The following is a 16,951-nucleotide window of genomic DNA, read 5'->3' on the forward strand; positions in this document are numbered from 1 at the left end:
AAGTGTTTAACTGCATCAATCGCCCAGAAAGTCACTGGAGCACTCTTTGCTGCTCACTTGGTAGCTCCTGTACCCAGGTGTGTTAGCACAGCCTTACTTGTGCAAGCCTGCTCTGTAGATCCCATCAGTGTCCAGAGAAAAGTGATCTACATTTCTCTTTTTGTGCACTTTTTTCCTCCTATGTCTGAGCCACTGAGGATTCATGTCTGGAAGAAAGTTTTCCTAATTAATTTATGTAGTTAGCTTGATTGTTTCTTGTAGTTTATTTTCTCTACTAATTCAACTTCCCTAATTTTTTAATTGCTCTTTTCATAATCTTTCCTTAGTAACTAATAGCACCAAGCATTAGTTCTATTTATCATTGTTCTTTCCAGTAAATATCTATCAAAACTGGATGCAGCTTTGCACTTAAATCTGCCAGCTGCCTTATGAATTAAGACCCAGACCATTGCTACATTCCTTTCCTGAGGAAAATCCAAGTGCCAGGCCCATTCATTCTATTTGCCCTTTCCAAGGTGCCACGGAGGGTGTTGGGTCATGCAAGGGCTCTGCTGCAGTCCTCTCCCAGGGCTCAAATACTGCAGAACAAACCCTGGGGTTTCGTGCAGGCACAACTCCCTGCTCTCTGCAGAGAAGCACTTGTGAATTCCCCTAAGCAGGTTTTATCTTTAACAACACTGCTCCTGAGGAGGAATATCAGAAGGAGAAAATTAATTAGAATCAGTGGAAACTTTGGTTCAGGGTACTCCTCTCTCCTCTTCTATGATTTGAGCTGTGATGCCTTTAATTTGGGAGGTGTTTGGGTTGGGGTTTGGCCATTTAAGGGCTGATTTCCGTGTCATCTCTGTGCACTTTTAAATCAGTATTGAGTATTCTTAGGTAGGGATGTCTCTGAATCAAAATCCTGAGAAATTGTTATGGTCTCCCCAGACTCTCAGGAGACAAAGTTCTAACTAGAAACGTGGCTTTCATCAGTGAGTCTTCTTCCTGGAAGGAATCAGGCTTTGACAGAGTCAGCATTTGGTTAGACCATGCGCTTCAATCCCTGTTTCTTATTGCATTGATTTGACTGTTGAGCTACAAAGATGCTGAAGGGAGTGGAACATCTCCCTGCTGAGGAAGGGCTGAGGGAGCTGGGTCTGTTGGGCTTGGAGAAGAGGAGACTGAGGGGCGACCTCATCAGTGTTTACAAATATGTTAAGGGCAGTGTCAGGAGGATGGAGCCAGGCTTTGTTCAGTGGTGCCCAGTGACAGGACAAGGGGCAATGGGTGCAAACTGGAGCATAGGAGGTTCCAATTAAACATGAGGAAAAACTTCTTTGCTGTGAGAGTGGCAGAGCCCTGGGACAGGCTGCACAGAGAGGCTGTGAAGTCTCCTTCTCTGGAGACATTCAATCCCCCCTAGACACATTCCTGTGTGATGTGCTCTGGGTGACCCTGCTCTGGCAGGGCGGTTGGACTGGATGATCTTTCGAGGTCCCTTCCAACCCCTAAGATTCTGTGATTCTGTGATTCTGTGACTATGAACATCTACTTAAAAGAAAAGGAAAAGCAGTATTAGCCACACCTCATTCCCTGGCACCACCAATGCACTCAAAGGCCACTACAATTTTTTGTAATAACAAATGCTTAGAGGGTGCTGGAGACAGTCAGGGGCACTGGTGGGTCACACTCTGTGTGACCTCTGCCCAGGAAACCTGCTGAGATTGAAGGGATTAGCTAGAAGCTGAGAACACCTCTTTATGAAGACTGTACCATTGTCCACCCGAACGTGAAGAGCAGGAAAAGCTGCAGGAGTGCAGCCCATGCCAAGATAAGCAACCTGTGTTGACAGAAAGCCTTAGCTGGGTAACAGGATGAAGTGACCTGTCCCACCACGTGCAGAGCCAAGAGCACTGATACCCATTTACATTGGCATCATCTTCACCTCTAGCAAAGGTTTTCCCTCCACAGGGCTGGACTGGGGCTTCCTGGGCCTGGCTGGTGACATCCTCATCTCCTCTGGGACTAGGAAGCCAGACCCAGCACCCAGTTCTGCTCCCAGAAGGTGGCTTCATGTGTGAAGTTTCCACTTTCCTCCATCAATGAATATGGGAAAGCTGGTAGAGGGTTATGTTAAAGGGGGTGTGAGTTACTTCACCTGGGCTTTGGCCTTGTCTCCACACATTGTGCATAAATACCTTTCACTTCAGAACTTAGTGGGGCTGAGTTTAGTGGAAAGGCTGACAGAGAGAAAACTTGGAAAAGGAATGCATTGAAAGAATAGGGATTTTAATTGTAATTGAGACCATCTGGACAGCTAAGCAACAAATAGAAGGCCCTACACAGTTGGTGTGGGTAATACAGTGAATATACAACATCAAGGGCCTCAACAGGACAAGGGCTGCTGTTGTCAGGTAATTCTGCTGCCCCTGATGCAGCAGGGATTGGAGCTGGGAAAAGCAGAAAAAAAGACAGTCTCTGGCTCTACTGCTTCTCGCTTTCTTTGTTACATCTTCTCCACCTTGCTGCTCTTTGACAAAGTTTTATTTTATTCCCAGGTTTGTTTTTTTCAAAGTAGAACAAATAAGAAATCTTCATTTACATGCACATCCTGAGGGCCTCAAGTTCATTTGAAGCTGGCCCTTCTTCCCTGCTTTCATGTAAAACTGAGGGAACAAAGCAGGGCATTTCTTCCAAAATCCATGTTATGGCTTGTCTGTATTATATTTAACTAAATCATTTCCATCATGCTTCACAAGACGCTATTTTTTTAAGCAGGTACTTCCCAAAGGTGTCTCATGACTTGAAAGAAATACTTCCCATGTCTCCCCAGGTGGGTCAGATAAGTTCACTCATGTGGGGAATCCAGTATATTTAAAGAAATATCAAATACATCAATATAGCAGAGAGAGAAATGCACCATGTTGTGATGTCACACACATCAGTAATTTCTTTTTTTTTTCAGGGAAGAAGAAGTACAAATAGGTATTTGTACACAAAATACACATATAGGAGCAAGGCAGGCAGCCCTGGTTTGTTCCTGCAAAGATACTTCAGTGAAACTTTTTGCAAATATCAGCTATGAGCTCTCAGGTGTCATGGTTTATGTCCTCTTTAAGTGGTAATGAGAGGAGAGCTGCACAGGAGGATGAAACAGATGGATGCCTGCAGTGGGCCAGAGCTTCTCCTCATCTCCATTTGGGCAGAAACCTTGGCAGAAGACAGGTGAGGAATGGACACAAGTCTCCCGCTGCCTGTAGCTGTCTCTTTCATACGTTTATTTTCACCTCTGCTTGCTTGCTGGTCTTTATGGGCCCTACAAAGCACCTTGCTCAGAGCAGTTCTCTCCCCAAGGACGGTGCCTGGCTGCCCTCCAGTGGTGGCAGCCTCCAGAACAGCTTTGCTTTGAGCCCCTCAAACCATGTTAGACCCAGATCTTTGGGAAAATTATAACGCTAACTTTCCATGAAATTCAGATGTTTGCATTCCTTTGGTTGAGCTGCTTTTGTTCACAAGTGCTGGAAAAGTTGCCTGGTCAGAGCTGGGGAGCAGGGTGACTTCATGGAGAGCTTGTCCTTTGTCAGGAGGTGTCCTGTGAGGAGTGTGTCACCTTTATAAACACATGCAGCTCTGTCTGTGTAGGCACAGGCATAGCCCTTTGTGTGTGCCATTTCCCCAAGATCCAGCTGCCAAAACCATACAAAATAGACACTGAAATTCTTATCTAGTTAGAAAAAGCCATTTCCACAGAGGGCTGGTTTTGCCAGTGCAACAAAACCCCACTTCACAAAGGGAGCTGAACACCCAACCTCCAGCACAAGACTGTTTCTCTAGAGATAAAAGCTGTTCTGTTTCCTGTGAGCGAGTCTGGAGAGATTTCTGCAGGAAGATGTTCTGGGAAACAGCTTTGCTGTCCCCAGACCACAAAGACCAGCCCTCCCGTCAGCACTGCTGGCTCCTGCCACCTGGGATTAGGTGCTTGCTTAGCTTTGGCCTGAAGCCTGAGACATGAGCTGTGTCCACAGGACTCTAGACTTCCAAGAGAGAATGTTCCTGAAAGTCCAGCAGCAGCCAAAGAAATGCATTGGAAGGTGGTTCTGAAGTGCACTGCAGTGGCCTGTGCCTACCAGGCTTCTTCTGTGCCTTCTGCATGACATGGTTCAGATCCCAGAGCACAGAGATCTGGGTCAAATCAGATTTGTTCATCATTGTTTTGAGGATAAGGTCTGAATGGGATTTCACTTGGAGTTTTGGGCTGTTTCTAAAATATCTTTTTCATTATCAAAAGCAGTGTGACCAGCAGGTCGAGGAGGGGTGATTGTCCTCCTTCTTCTCTGCTCTTTTGAGACCCCACCTGCAGAGCAGGATCCAGTTCTGGAGGCTTCAACACTGCAAGGACATGGAGCAGTTGGAGCAAGTCCAGAGGAGACCATGTAGGTACTCAGAGGTTTAGAGCAGTTCTGATCTGGACACAGGCTGAGAGAGTTGGGCTGTTCAGCCTGGAGAAGAGAAGGCTCCAGGGAGACCTTAGAGCAGCTTCCAGTGCCTGAAGGGGCTCCAGGAAAGCTGGGGAGGGGCTTTTGACAAGGGCATGGGGTGATAGGACAAGAGGGAAGAGTTTGAAACTGAAAAAAGGGAGATTTAGGTGAGACATCAGGCAGAAATTCTTTGCTGTGAGGGTGGTGAGAGCCTGGCCCAGGTTGCCCAGGGAAGCTGTGGCTGCCCCATCCCTGGATGTGTTCATGGGCAGGCTGGATGGGGCTTGGAGCAACCTGGGCTGGTGGGAGGTGTCCCTGCCCATGCAGGGGGGTGGAACTAGATGAACTTTAAGGTCCCATCCCACTCAAACCATTCCATGATTCTATGATTCATAGGTGAAAAATGTTTGTATAAAATAGCTTGATTGCTGTCAGGAAATGTAAGTGGCACATACTGTTCTGTTCAGGCCCAGGTTAGAGTTACATGGATGGAAATACACTGATGTGGATTTTCCATAAACCTACTTAGTCACTTCAGGAAATGACACTGAATTCAAGTAATTCACACAGAGACACGGAACTAGGAGTTTAGATACTTGACATCACCATGTTTGCTCAAGAAGTTACTGTGAAGGGAAGAACGTAGACATCTAGATTTCAGGTATCTGCTAAGAAAATAAGAAAAGCATTCACAGAAAGGGAGAACTGATGTTCCTTTTTAAATCAGCTTTGTTTTCTTTCTCTCTCTAGCTGAGACCCTTTTTCTCCCTGACAGTACAGAGTGAGGTAGAGCTGGAGGCATTCCTTGGGGTATCAGAGACCACAGTGGGGTTGTCACCAGCACCTCATTCCAAGGAGAAGGCTGTGTAGCTTGAGGGATCCTGCTGGCTCCATGGCTTTGCTGGAGACAAATCTTTTCCAGTTGTGTAGGGTGCCTGCTCTAGTTGGGATTCCATTTTTTCATGCAAGTCACATAATCTGGAAAGATACCATGAAAGCAGATGGCAAAGGTTCATCTCTAGCATGGCCTGTTGTGTATTCCCTCTATCCAGTGACTTTATTTCATGCTTTCTCCTAGTCCTTTATTAATTTGTATTTATATGGGCACTACAGTATGTCCTGCCTCTCCTCCTGTGATCACATACCTCTTGCCAGTAGAATAAAAACCTGATTCTAGTTCCTCCCCTTCACCTGATAAATAAGGGCCTTGATTCTTTTGTGTAATATTTCACAGGTCCTGACAGACAAAGGCTTCCCTTCCTCAGGCTCTGTGCAGCCTGTGTTTATGGGGGGATGTGACACACAGGAGTGTCAGACACCATGTGTGCTTGTCCTTTGAAGGCAAGGGGAAGATCTCAGTCTAGTTTGATCAGAAACAAACCAGCTGTGACACGGGCAGATGGAGTGCAGGGCACAAATCCACAGTGGAGTCTTCATCTTATCCACCATTTATGGTCACTGTAAAGTCAGGAAGGTGCCTAATTCCCTTTGGCAACCTCATAGCTAATAAGGATCATTTGGATTTCCCCCCACTGAGCTCCAGTTTCTTGGGAATCACAGCAAACCAGTGTAGCTCACTGGACAGGGCCCCAGGACTTCAGTCTGTACTGGTCTTCCTCAGAGCAGGGCTTGTCCCTCTGGTTATACATACAGATTCCTTCACTTGCACAGTTTTAGCTAAATGTAGCACCTCTGGCTTTATCTTCCTCCATTTCCTTGGCTTTAGACCTACTGATACACCCCCAGAAGTTCTTCTTGCCCAACCATGCCTTGGCCAATATCTTACAGCAGTTTCATTGCTCTCCAGGCTACGAGGGAGAGGGAACTGCAGATCTGAAACAGGCTGGAGGGATCTACTGCCAGGCTGAAGAGGAGTCACAGAAAAAAGAAAAGGCATAGAAGCTACTTCTTACAGGAGCAATCTGTAGCAGAGGGAGTTTGTCTGAGAGTATTCTGACATTTATGGGATGTCAGTCTTGGTTTTGGCACAATTCTCACACCAGTCTAATCTGGTTTAATATGGTTGTAAGCTGGAAACTGACTTGCCTGGTGGTATGAGAATCCCTACCAAACAGCCTAACCTCCAAAAGTAAACCATTGCTTCCTGGAACAACCACATCATTAACACATGGGCACAAAGGTGCCCAGGGAGTGTTTGGGAAGATCTGGGCAGCCAATCCGGAACAGCGCGGGGACCTGGATCTGCTTATCCGGATGTCTGGATGTGTTCTGTGAAATGAAAATATGCAGTAAATCACTGCCTTGGCGTTGATGTGGAAGAAGTTCAGGAAGAAAGATCAGATTGCACAGCACACACCTCTGGTGTAGACCAGAATGCATTGGGTATAAATTCTGAAGCTGCCTTGGGTTGGAGCAGACACCTCAAGGAACATGGACCGTCAGGCCCAGCTTGCTTGGCTGCTGCTGCTGAGTGCTGCTCTTCTATCTGAACCAGGTACCATGTCTGAATCTTTTTCATTCATGTCTGAATTTTCCAGGTACTATCTGAATTCATTTCATTTGCAGTGAAATGTTACACATGGAATTGGGTGTTAAGACAGACCAGCTTTCTGGGAAGTGGTGTTAAAGGGTGTCCTAGAATGTTGCTGACAAGCTTTGTCCTGTAAAGTGTGGATCATTAGTTGCACTGGAAGGTTTAATTTCTCTTCTAATTCAAATATTTAGGTCAAATTCATAGGTTATATTTCCAAGTATAAGAAGGAGCTATTTCCAAAAGGAAGAGGAGCTTTTGTCTGTTAGGACCTGTGAGATTTTGGATCTGTGAAACACTATACAGAATTGAGAACATATTTGTCAGGTGAAGGAGAGAAACTAGAAACAGGTTTTTTATATTTTCAAATATAACCTAGGAAGGCTGGAAGCTGAAGAAAGATGAATAATATTTTATCTTCTGTGAGGGGAATAGTTTGGTGAAGTTGTTCTCTAAATGGTCTTCTTCTTATGTTCTAGTTTGGAATTTAAATTCTTCTATAGTGTTCCTTAAAAGATGTTGAGGAGAGAAAAAGAAACACAGCCTTTCAGATCCAGGTGGAAATAGACTTTACTGTTGTGCCATGTTCCTTCCAACTGCAAACAACAACCCCAAACCTTCCTTATAATCTTGCTAGTTTGAATGAGATGCTTTGATCTATCAGGATGGACACCATGGATAAAGTCTTGTCAGTCCCTTACAGAAAGAGGAAATGTCATGGAGTGTAGATTGAGGGATTGGCTACATTGAATTATTTCTAAAACAAGAGCAAAGAGGCAAGTTCAGCACCAAACAGGACTAAGCTCATCTTCAAGAAAGTGGTTAAATCCCCATCCTTCAGCAGCCCTATAGTCTTGGTCCTTATTCCATAGGTTCACTTCTGCCTTTGATTTGACCTCATGCAGGCTGGGTCAACTTTGACTGGAAAAATCTCATAGGATCCTGTCTTGCAAACCCAAGACTTTAGTGTCACTAAAGTAAAAGTCTGTGAGTGTCTGAAGATCAAATGCCAATGTGAGAAAATACATAAATTATGAATGAAAAATCCCCAAACAAAATTGCTTCTGATTTTAGTGACTGAATCAGGCACAGCTCTTCAGAACACATGAAATCTGAAAGCATGGAGATCAGGGTGCTGAGCCATCTCAAGTTAAGTATTGTATTACCTAGAAAGGTTGGACTAGATGATCCTTGAGGTCCTTCCAACTTGGCATCTATGATTCCATGATCTATTATATTATTTTTTTAAGCTGCCATTTGAAAACCATTGCTTTGACCCTTGGCAGCCTAAATCCTTTTTCTTTTCAGTGAATATATGCAGATTTTTAAAGGTATTTATGAGACTAAACCTACAGATTACCAAACCACACCACCAGACCACAGTTTTGTACCTCATTTTGGTAGATCATATAATCTCCTGGTGTCTGAACCATGATGCCATGGTCTGGTTTAATCAAACATACATTTTTTAATACTTTAAGCAGTAAATAATATGTTCTTCACTGCAGAGTTGGACAAAGTTGGGTTTTCCATGCAGGCATTTGCAGAGATTGAAGCTGACATGCTGGACTCTCAGCCAAAACTGTCATGGGCTGCATGGACCAAGGGTCCTCAGCCTCCCTGGTATTGTGGTCATCACACATGGCAAAGTAACTCACTCTTTCTGCAGCCCCAGGGAAACCTGGCAGAGCTCAGCTCCCAGAAGCCTTAAGTCTTCACCAAAAGTGAAGGATGTACACGAGGACTTCTGGTATCAGATCTCTTTGCTCTTTGTTCTGCTATGAGATAAGGTCCTCTGCAGTCATCTCCCACTGAACTATGAGGATCACGGAATGTCAGGGGTCGGAAGGGAGCTCGAAAGATCATCTAGTCCAACCCCTGAAACTGAGCATGTCCTTCCAGACACCAGGAGGAACCACAGGATTGCTTTGAAAACACACCACACACCAACACTTACTGTATCTAACCCTGTAGCAGCACCACCAGGCACCATCTCACAGCAAAACAGACATTATACCTAGAATTTTTGGTATTTTACATCAATACTAACATGTTTTCTTATTTGCCACAGCCACTGGGACATGGTGGAACCCATCAGGAAGCTCAGAAACTGGAAATCCAAACTTATGGAACAAATTTGTAAATTGGCTAAAAGACAGATTTGCACCCAAAGGTAAGAGGGTGAGACAAGGTACTGGGGACACAGAAACACTGGGCCGCCCATCCCTGCATGGATGGAGGTGCAAGCTTAGACATTAGAAGTTTAGATATCCTGGATATAAGCAGATGGAGATGTTCACCTGCCCATTTTTGCTTTGGTTTCAGAAAAGCTGCAGCTGCGACTGGTTTCCGGAGGGGACCGGTGCTCCGGGAGGGTCGAAGTTTATCGCAATGGGAAATGGGGCACAGTCTGTGATGATGGCTTTGGCTTGAGCAGTGGCAGTGTTGTCTGCAGGCAGCTTGCGTGTGGTGAAGTTGATTCTGTCTTGGGAAACTCCTACTTTGGCCCTGGTGAAGATGACATCCTCCTGGACGAGGTGCAGTGCAGAGGAACTGAGTCTCACCTGTGGGACTGCCAGCACGCTGGCTGGGACACACATGACTGTGAGCACCATGAGGACGTCAGTGTCATCTGTTCAGGTAACAAACAAACCAGCAAACAACATTCTCTGCTCTTAAAAATGTCTGGATTTTTTTTCCTTTTGACCATAAATTGGTTGTACACACGTGCTTGCAGCCCAGAAAGCCAACTGTAGGCTGGGCTGCATCAAAAGCAGTGTGAGCAGAAGGTCAAGGGAGGGGATTCTCCCCCTCTCCTCTGCTCTCATGAGACCACACCTGCAGTGCTGGGTCCAGTTCTGGAGCCCCCAGCTCAGGAAGGACATGGAGCTGTTGGAGCAAGTCCAGAGGATGATCAGAGGGCTGGAGCAGCTCTGCTCTGGAGACAGGCTGAGAGAGCTGGGGTTGTTCAGCCTGGAGAAGAGAAGGCTCCAGGGAGAATTTCCAGTACCCGAAGGGGCTACAGGAACTATGAGGTGGGGAGGGGAACTTTTTATATGGATGTGGAGTGTACATTGGAAGAGGAGAGATTTGGGTTAGACATTAGGAATAAATTATTCACTGTGAGGGTGGTGAGACCCTGGCCCAGGTTGCCCAGGGAAGCTGTGGCTGCCCCATCCCTGGCAGTGTTGAAGGGCAGGTTGGATGGGGCTTGGAGCAGCCTGGGCTGGTGGGAGGTGTCCCTGCCCATGCAGGGGGTTGGAACTGAATGATCTTTAAGGTCCCTTCCAACCCAAACCAGTCTGAGATTCAATGAAATCAGACTAGACCTGAACTCTGTGCATGTGGAGGCTCCTTATATTTAGGCTGGTCTGTGTGTCTGGTGAACAAAAGCAGTTCTGGGCACCACACAAATACTGGTAGCAGCAAGCTCTGAGTATGAAAATGGCCAAAAGAAGGTGATTAACCCCGTGCCGCACGAAACCTGATATTGATGTGATTTCACCAACGTCTCAGTTCTCATTACTATTCTTACAGTTCTCTAATAATCTATTTCCTTTAACTTCCAGCATCCTCACTGGCAGTCCCAAATTCCACTTCTGCATCGACAATTCCCAGTGACAGCACTGCTGTGACAACTGCCACTGAACCCCTGACTTCTGCTGCCAAAGGCAAGGGGAAAAAAAAAACCAAACTGGAAACGTTCTGTGTGGAAATGTTGAGCAACATTTGCAATTTCTTTAGAGTAGAGAGGAAGGACACTGGGAATTCAGTAAAAATAATAACTCTGTGTGCAATTAGCCTTTTAAGAGCCAGTGGTCAAGACCACCTTCATTTTCACAGGAAAATGTGGTGGGAAGGGAAATGGGCTTGTGATTAAGTCTACCTGCATATCCAGTTCTCAAGACTGCACGTATGTATGGTGAGATCTTTACAAGTGGCTCATCTGATGCAGTCTTGCTTAAATCTTTTCTTCATCTTCAGTTCTTTTCATCATCTTGATTAATTTGTACTGGTTGTTAAGTTAGTGCAAAGGTAGAATGGAAATAAGGTGTGTTTATACCCTGCTGGGAGGTGCACCTGTTGCATCAGGCTCCCAAGTTCATTCAAAATCACTGATGAGAAGATGTTCTTCAGAGCCACGTTACCAAAGTTAAGCTCCAAGGAATTTACTTTCCTGTCCATGAAGCCTGAAATATTAATGATTTCACAGTTCCTTGAAATGTCTTTTCTTTTACATCCTGCTGTTTCTGTTTATTAAACAGAATTTCCTGACACTCTGGCCACCTCCACGAATTCCTCCTCTGCATCCAGCCCAACCCCAGCAGAGACTGACACAACAACTGCTCCAACAACCTGGACAACCCTCGAGGAAGGTGAGGAACCCTTGTGTGATGAAAGTCACTTCCAAAGCACAAGACAAATCTAATTATTTTCCCCAACAATGACCCCTTTGCATCCTTCCAAATTACTATTGCATCTCTAGTAGTAAAAGCCTGCAGTCAAAAATATCCATCTTCATTATTAAATATTAAATCAAGGTGAAAGTTTCTTTCTTTCAGCAATAAGAAAGGGCTGTGCATTGACTCACTGTCCTGCAAAACCCAAATCTACTTGCTTTCATCAAGATTTCAGTTCACGTGCTCATTCCTCTTTGCTGACAATCTCTCCTTTTTTGTTCTTCAACTTTCTCCCACTCTCAGACACCCCTTCTGCACCCGCTGTTGTCACAGAGGAAAACAACAAAATACCTGGCTACCAGGACACATCAGGAATATGTGCATTTAATGATTCATACCTCTGAGCTGGTAGCTATAAATTTAGCAATTTTGTGAAGCATAAGTGTCCAGATCATTGTGATTTTGATATTCATAAAAACTCCAGAACAATTAAGGAGCACAGCCAGGCATTTGTGCTCATCTCCCTTTGTTGATTCTCAGCCTCTCCAGTTATTTAATAGGCTGAAGACACAGTCTCTTTTTGAGCCTGAGACCTAGAATGAGTCATAAGGTCCTCAGATCCCACTTGTGCTTTTAATTTCAACTTGCCATCACTTAATTTCTCATCCTTGCAGTCACCTCAGGTAGCACAGACTCCTTCTTCCCTTCCACCACCATCACAGAGGAACAGAAATCCTGACTACTCTGCAGACAAGTAAAAGCTTTTGCACAAAGTGCAGCATGTTAGTGACAGGTGGCTAGAACTGTTGGGCAGGAAGGGACATCAGTGGAGATGCCAAGAAATGTTGCAAAATCACCACCTCTCAGCACAGCTAATGCTTGTCTATGAATTTAAGGTCTAAGTTAGCTAAAGGAAAGCCCATTCCATATGGAAAAATGTGTGCTATGAAGTTTTAATAGAGAGGGATAAGAACACTTTGTTAAGAAGCTTAAAAATCCAATTTTTAAATATTTATTTATCATGGTATTATGTGATAGTAGAAGCTTGGGTAGAGGTACAAGGGTCCATGTCTCTTCTCTGAAACAAACCTTCCTCCATTTTCATGTTTTCTAGCAAAATGAAAAATCCAGATTGTTTTAACCAAATATTTAATTCTAGTCGATACTCATGTTTGGTCCTTATTGTTCATTGTTCTTCTTGGTTTTCTCCTCCAAGCTTCAGGAAATTATTCTGTCACAGAAACTGATGTCTTGGACACATCTGCCCCAGGCACGAACAGTACAGAGCCCTCAGCAACTCCAGCATCGTTTACCCTGAGCCAAGGTAAGGAACAGCCAGACACAACCTGTGCCTTGTGCTGCTTGACACCAAAAAAGTCCCTGTCCCACATCACCACACATGGCACCATCTGGGGCTCAGAAAGAGGTGGTGGTTAGGAGATGAACCTGGGCACCCCTTCCACGCTTGAGGAGAAATCAACTTCTACAGAGCTTGGGTCCAGCCCTTCTTCAGTGCTGATGGTGCTGAGATGTGTGTGCATGTGTCCCACCTTCCCCCCATTTTTTTTGTTGGGTAACTCTTATTCTGGCACCTGTTTTGTGAGGCACTTTGTAGATTTTCAATGAACAAGCTGGTTTAACGAATCTATGAAATAATTTCTTAGAATCATAGAATCATCCTGGTTGGAAGGGACCTTGAAGACCATCAAGTCCAACCATAATCTAAATCCACCAACCATAACCCAATCTGTCCATTCAGTGCTTAAATCATGTCTCTAAGCACTATAACTTTATTTCTTTTAAACACTTCCAGGGATGGTGACTCCACCACCTCCCTGGTCAGCCTGTTTCAGTGTCCAACCACTCTCTTGGTAAAGAAATTCCTTCTAATATCCAGCCTAAACCTCCCCTGGGCAACTTCAGGCCATTTACTCTGGTAACTCCTGTCTTTTCAACCTTTTTTGAAGGCAGCTTGTCTTCTCCAGCCTCATCTGTGCTGTCAGAAGTGTCTCAGTGCTGGTGGGAGCAGCACTAGCAAGTGTCAAGCAGGTTTTCTTACTGCTCCACCCACAGACCTCATTTCAAACAACATTTTCATGTTCCAGATCTAGGATCCATCCATCCTAATGTCTAGATTGGCCTAGATCATTAATTAATAGTTGCCTCTTCTGTGTAAAATCAGATGCATCGAGTCAGCACTGCTGGTTATGAATTGAAGATTATGCATAAACCTGTATGAGTTTCTCTGTCATTCTGCTGTTCACCCAAATTGTCTTGGAAAGGAACAAACACAGCAGAGAAGATACTTCACTCTGTGTTTTCCTGCCTTTCTCCTGCCAGCCACTCCACTTTCAGAAGGAGAGAAATGAAAATTTCCCTGCCTTGAAGAGTATTTCCCTGAGCTTGGCTCAGGGGTTGCTGCTTGCCTCACCTGCTCAGACTGGGCTCTGCTCCAGCTGAGTGGGAGAAGTTTGCACCTCTGTGCACACCCACGAACCTGAGGAACCCACGTGGTGCCTCCAGGTTTACTTTTCTTTCCGTGGCTTTCAGAAGTTAAATGTGAGTTTCTATTATGCAGGCTGAGGGAACCTGATACATGGCGTGTATCTGATTTCCTAAAAATGCTCTCATTACTATGGAACTATGTGCTTGTAACTTGTAAGTGCTTTGCCTGTGTCTTCTCAACCAAGTATCTCAGCAACCAATTTCTTCTTGTTTCTCCATACTGTGTGTAGCAGGGATGCTGTTGAATGACTAAAGGGGGAAAAAAAGGTTCCTCTATAGCCCCCCCATTTTTTTTGTTGGGTAACTCTTATTCTGGCACCTGTTTTGTGAGGCACTTTGTAGATTTTCAATGAACAAGCTGGTTTAACGAATCTATGAAATAATTTCTTAGAATCATAGAATCATCCTGGTTGGAAGGGACCTTGAAGACCATCAAGTCCAACCATAATCTAAATCCACCAACCATAACCCAATCTGTCCATTCAGTGCTTAAATCATGTCTCTAAGCACTATAACTTTATTTCTTTTAAACACTTCCAGGGATGGTGACTCCACCACCTCCCTGGTCAGCCTGTTTCAGTGTCCAACCACTCTCTTGGTAAAGAAATTCCTTCTAATATCCAGCCTAAACCTCCCCTGGGCAACTTCAGGCCATTTACTCTGGTAACTCCTGTCTTTTCAACCTTTTTTGAAGGCAGCTTGTCTTCTCCAGCCTCATCTGTGCTGTCAGAAGTGTCTCAGTGCTGGTGGGAGCAGCACTAGCAAGTGTCAAGCAGGTTTTCTTACTGCTCCACCCACAGACCTCATTTCAAACAACATTTTCATGTTCCAGATCTAGGATCCATCCATCCTAATGTCTAGATTGGCCTAGATCATTAATTAATAGTTGCCTCTTCTGTGTAAAATCACATGCATCGAGTCAGCACTGCTGGTTATGAATTGAAGATTATGCATAAACCTGTATGAGTTTCTCTGTCATTCTGCTGTTCACCCAAATTGTCTTGGAAAGGAACAAACACAGCCTTTCTCCTGCCAGCCACTCCACTTTCAGAAGGAGAGAAATGAAAATTTCCCTGCCTTGAAGAGTATTTCCCTGAGCTTGGCTCAGGGGTTGCTGCTTGCCTCACCTGCTCAGACTGGGCTCTGCTCCAGCTGAGTGGGAGAAGTTTGCACCTCTGTGCACACCCACGAACCTGAGGAACCCACGTGGTGCCTCCAGGTTTACTTTTCTTTCCGTGGCTTTCAGAAGTTAAATGTGAGTTTCTATTATGCAGGCTGAGGGAACCTGATACATGGCGTGTATCTGATTTCCTAAAAATGCTCTCATTACTATGGAACTATGTGCTTGTAACTTGTAAGTGCTTTGCCTGTGTCTTCTCAACCAAGTATCTCAGCAACCAATTTCTTCTTGTTTCTCCATACTGTGTGTAGCAGGGATGCTGTTGAATGACTAAAGGGGGAAAAAAAGGTTCCTCTATAGCTGTAAATAATCATCTCATTCCTTTTATTTGTGCCATCTGTAGGTAAACTGCTCCTTGGCTTAAAAGTTCAGACAAACTAAATGTTCCCTAAATCTTTTGATTATATTCTGCACTTATCTAAGCACAAAGCATTGGCTTTGAAGAGATGCAAATATCCATTCTTTTATTAATTTGCTGAAAGTAAAATGTTGCTTTTCAGCTGCCTCTAGACACCCCCACAGGTATATATTAGAGATTCTTGGGATTTTTACTTAATCAGTCCTTTATATGCTGAAAAAGGCCCCCCAAAATTGCAGATTGATGTTTTATTTCAGAGTAATATTCCATTTACTTAGAAACTTTAACAGGAAAGTTGCCTCCCTCCTTATAAAGCCATTTTTAATATAAGCTGAGACACAAAATAACGCTTTTCTGCCTGTAATTTAAGTCAAGATCTGTATAAAGACTTTTTAATCTGCCTTTTTCTCACTGTTCCCACCTGGATTTAGACAGAAGATGTAGTCCAGTCCTTAAATGTCTTATTTAAATGCTTTCACCATCTCTGATGATGCCTGGATCTACAGGTTAATTATCTTTTGTCTCAATTATCTTTTTTTTTTTTTCTCCCTGAACTCCTATCTGGCAGTCCTGTAGAAGTTCAGACCTAGCTCTTGGGAAGAGAGCCAAGCACATACCTGCTGGCACTTCTTTCCAGCCAGCTTTTGCAGAAGCAAATGATAAGCATGATACTGGGATGGAAGGAGCTTTGATCATGGTCAGCAAAAAGGAATTAAGGAGAGAGTCCTAGGAAACATGGCCCTTACTGGGAATGGATGTGCATTAGTTGGTTACAAATAGCTGCCAGGTGACACAGCAAATGTCCCAAAATGAAAACCTCGTAATCACTGGCCCACCAAGGGGTAAGACAGGTGTGTATACTTGGTGCAGTTTATGATGGCCACAAACTAGGAGGAACTCAATCACGTCGGCGGCGGTGTCTCTCATTTCTTCCTCTGAAAGGAAAATACACTCCAGGCCCATAAAACTCATTTGGAACTTCAGATCTCTAAAAGCCTTTCTCTCTGAAAGTGAGATAAATGTGTGGAGTATTCTCTAAGTACCCAGCTCTCCAAAATGAGCCTGGTCTGTGGAAACAGCTCTGCTGCTGTTCTGGGGGAACGATGCTGTGCCAACCATCTGTTATGCCAGAGGGTTAGCAAGGATGGGGAAAGAAGCTGAAGCAGGAAGGAGGTAAAGGAAGGAAAAAAACCTCAAAACTCCATCTCCCTCAGATTGCCAGGTAGCACAGGAAAAGTTTGGCGCTGGTTATTTGTTGGTCCTTTAGGCAGCACCAGGGAACGATGGTAAAGAAGAAGTGGAGAACCTTCCCTCTGTTGCACAAGGTAGGAGGGCTGCATAGTGGTGGATCATTTTCCCCAGAGAACAAGACACTGTGGGAGAGGACTGTGTCCATGCCCGTTGTGTATTGCATGAAAAAAAAGATGGATTTGAGCACTTATAATGCCCCACAACAGCACTGACAGTCAGGGGAGGATCCTCTGTCAGAGCAGACCACGCTGAGGGCTACCTGCTCCTGCCTTCAGCCAAGTGGTGCCTGCCTGAGAAACCACCTCA

At 44.6% G+C, this 16,951-nt stretch overlaps 1 protein-coding gene across 1 annotated transcript in view; it reads left to right on the forward strand.

Annotated features, from left to right (window-relative positions):
- Nucleotides 1–16,951, forward strand: part of LOC104389132 (deleted in malignant brain tumors 1 protein-like) — an 81,188-nt gene that overhangs the window by 44,026 nt on the left and 20,211 nt on the right. The window contains 5 exon segments of the mRNA XM_009998083.1: nucleotides 8,460–8,600; nucleotides 9,023–9,124; nucleotides 9,277–9,591; nucleotides 11,217–11,327; nucleotides 12,568–12,675. Of these exon segments, the coding sequence (XP_009996385.1) occupies nucleotides 8,460–8,600; nucleotides 9,023–9,124; nucleotides 9,277–9,591; nucleotides 11,217–11,327; nucleotides 12,568–12,675 (777 nt within the window).

Source organism: Chaetura pelagica, unplaced genomic scaffold (genome assembly GCF_000747805.2).
Source record: "Chaetura pelagica isolate M959 unplaced genomic scaffold, ChaPel_1.0 scaffold465, whole genome shotgun sequence".
Taxonomy (NCBI): Eukaryota; Metazoa; Chordata; class Aves; order Apodiformes; family Apodidae; genus Chaetura; species Chaetura pelagica.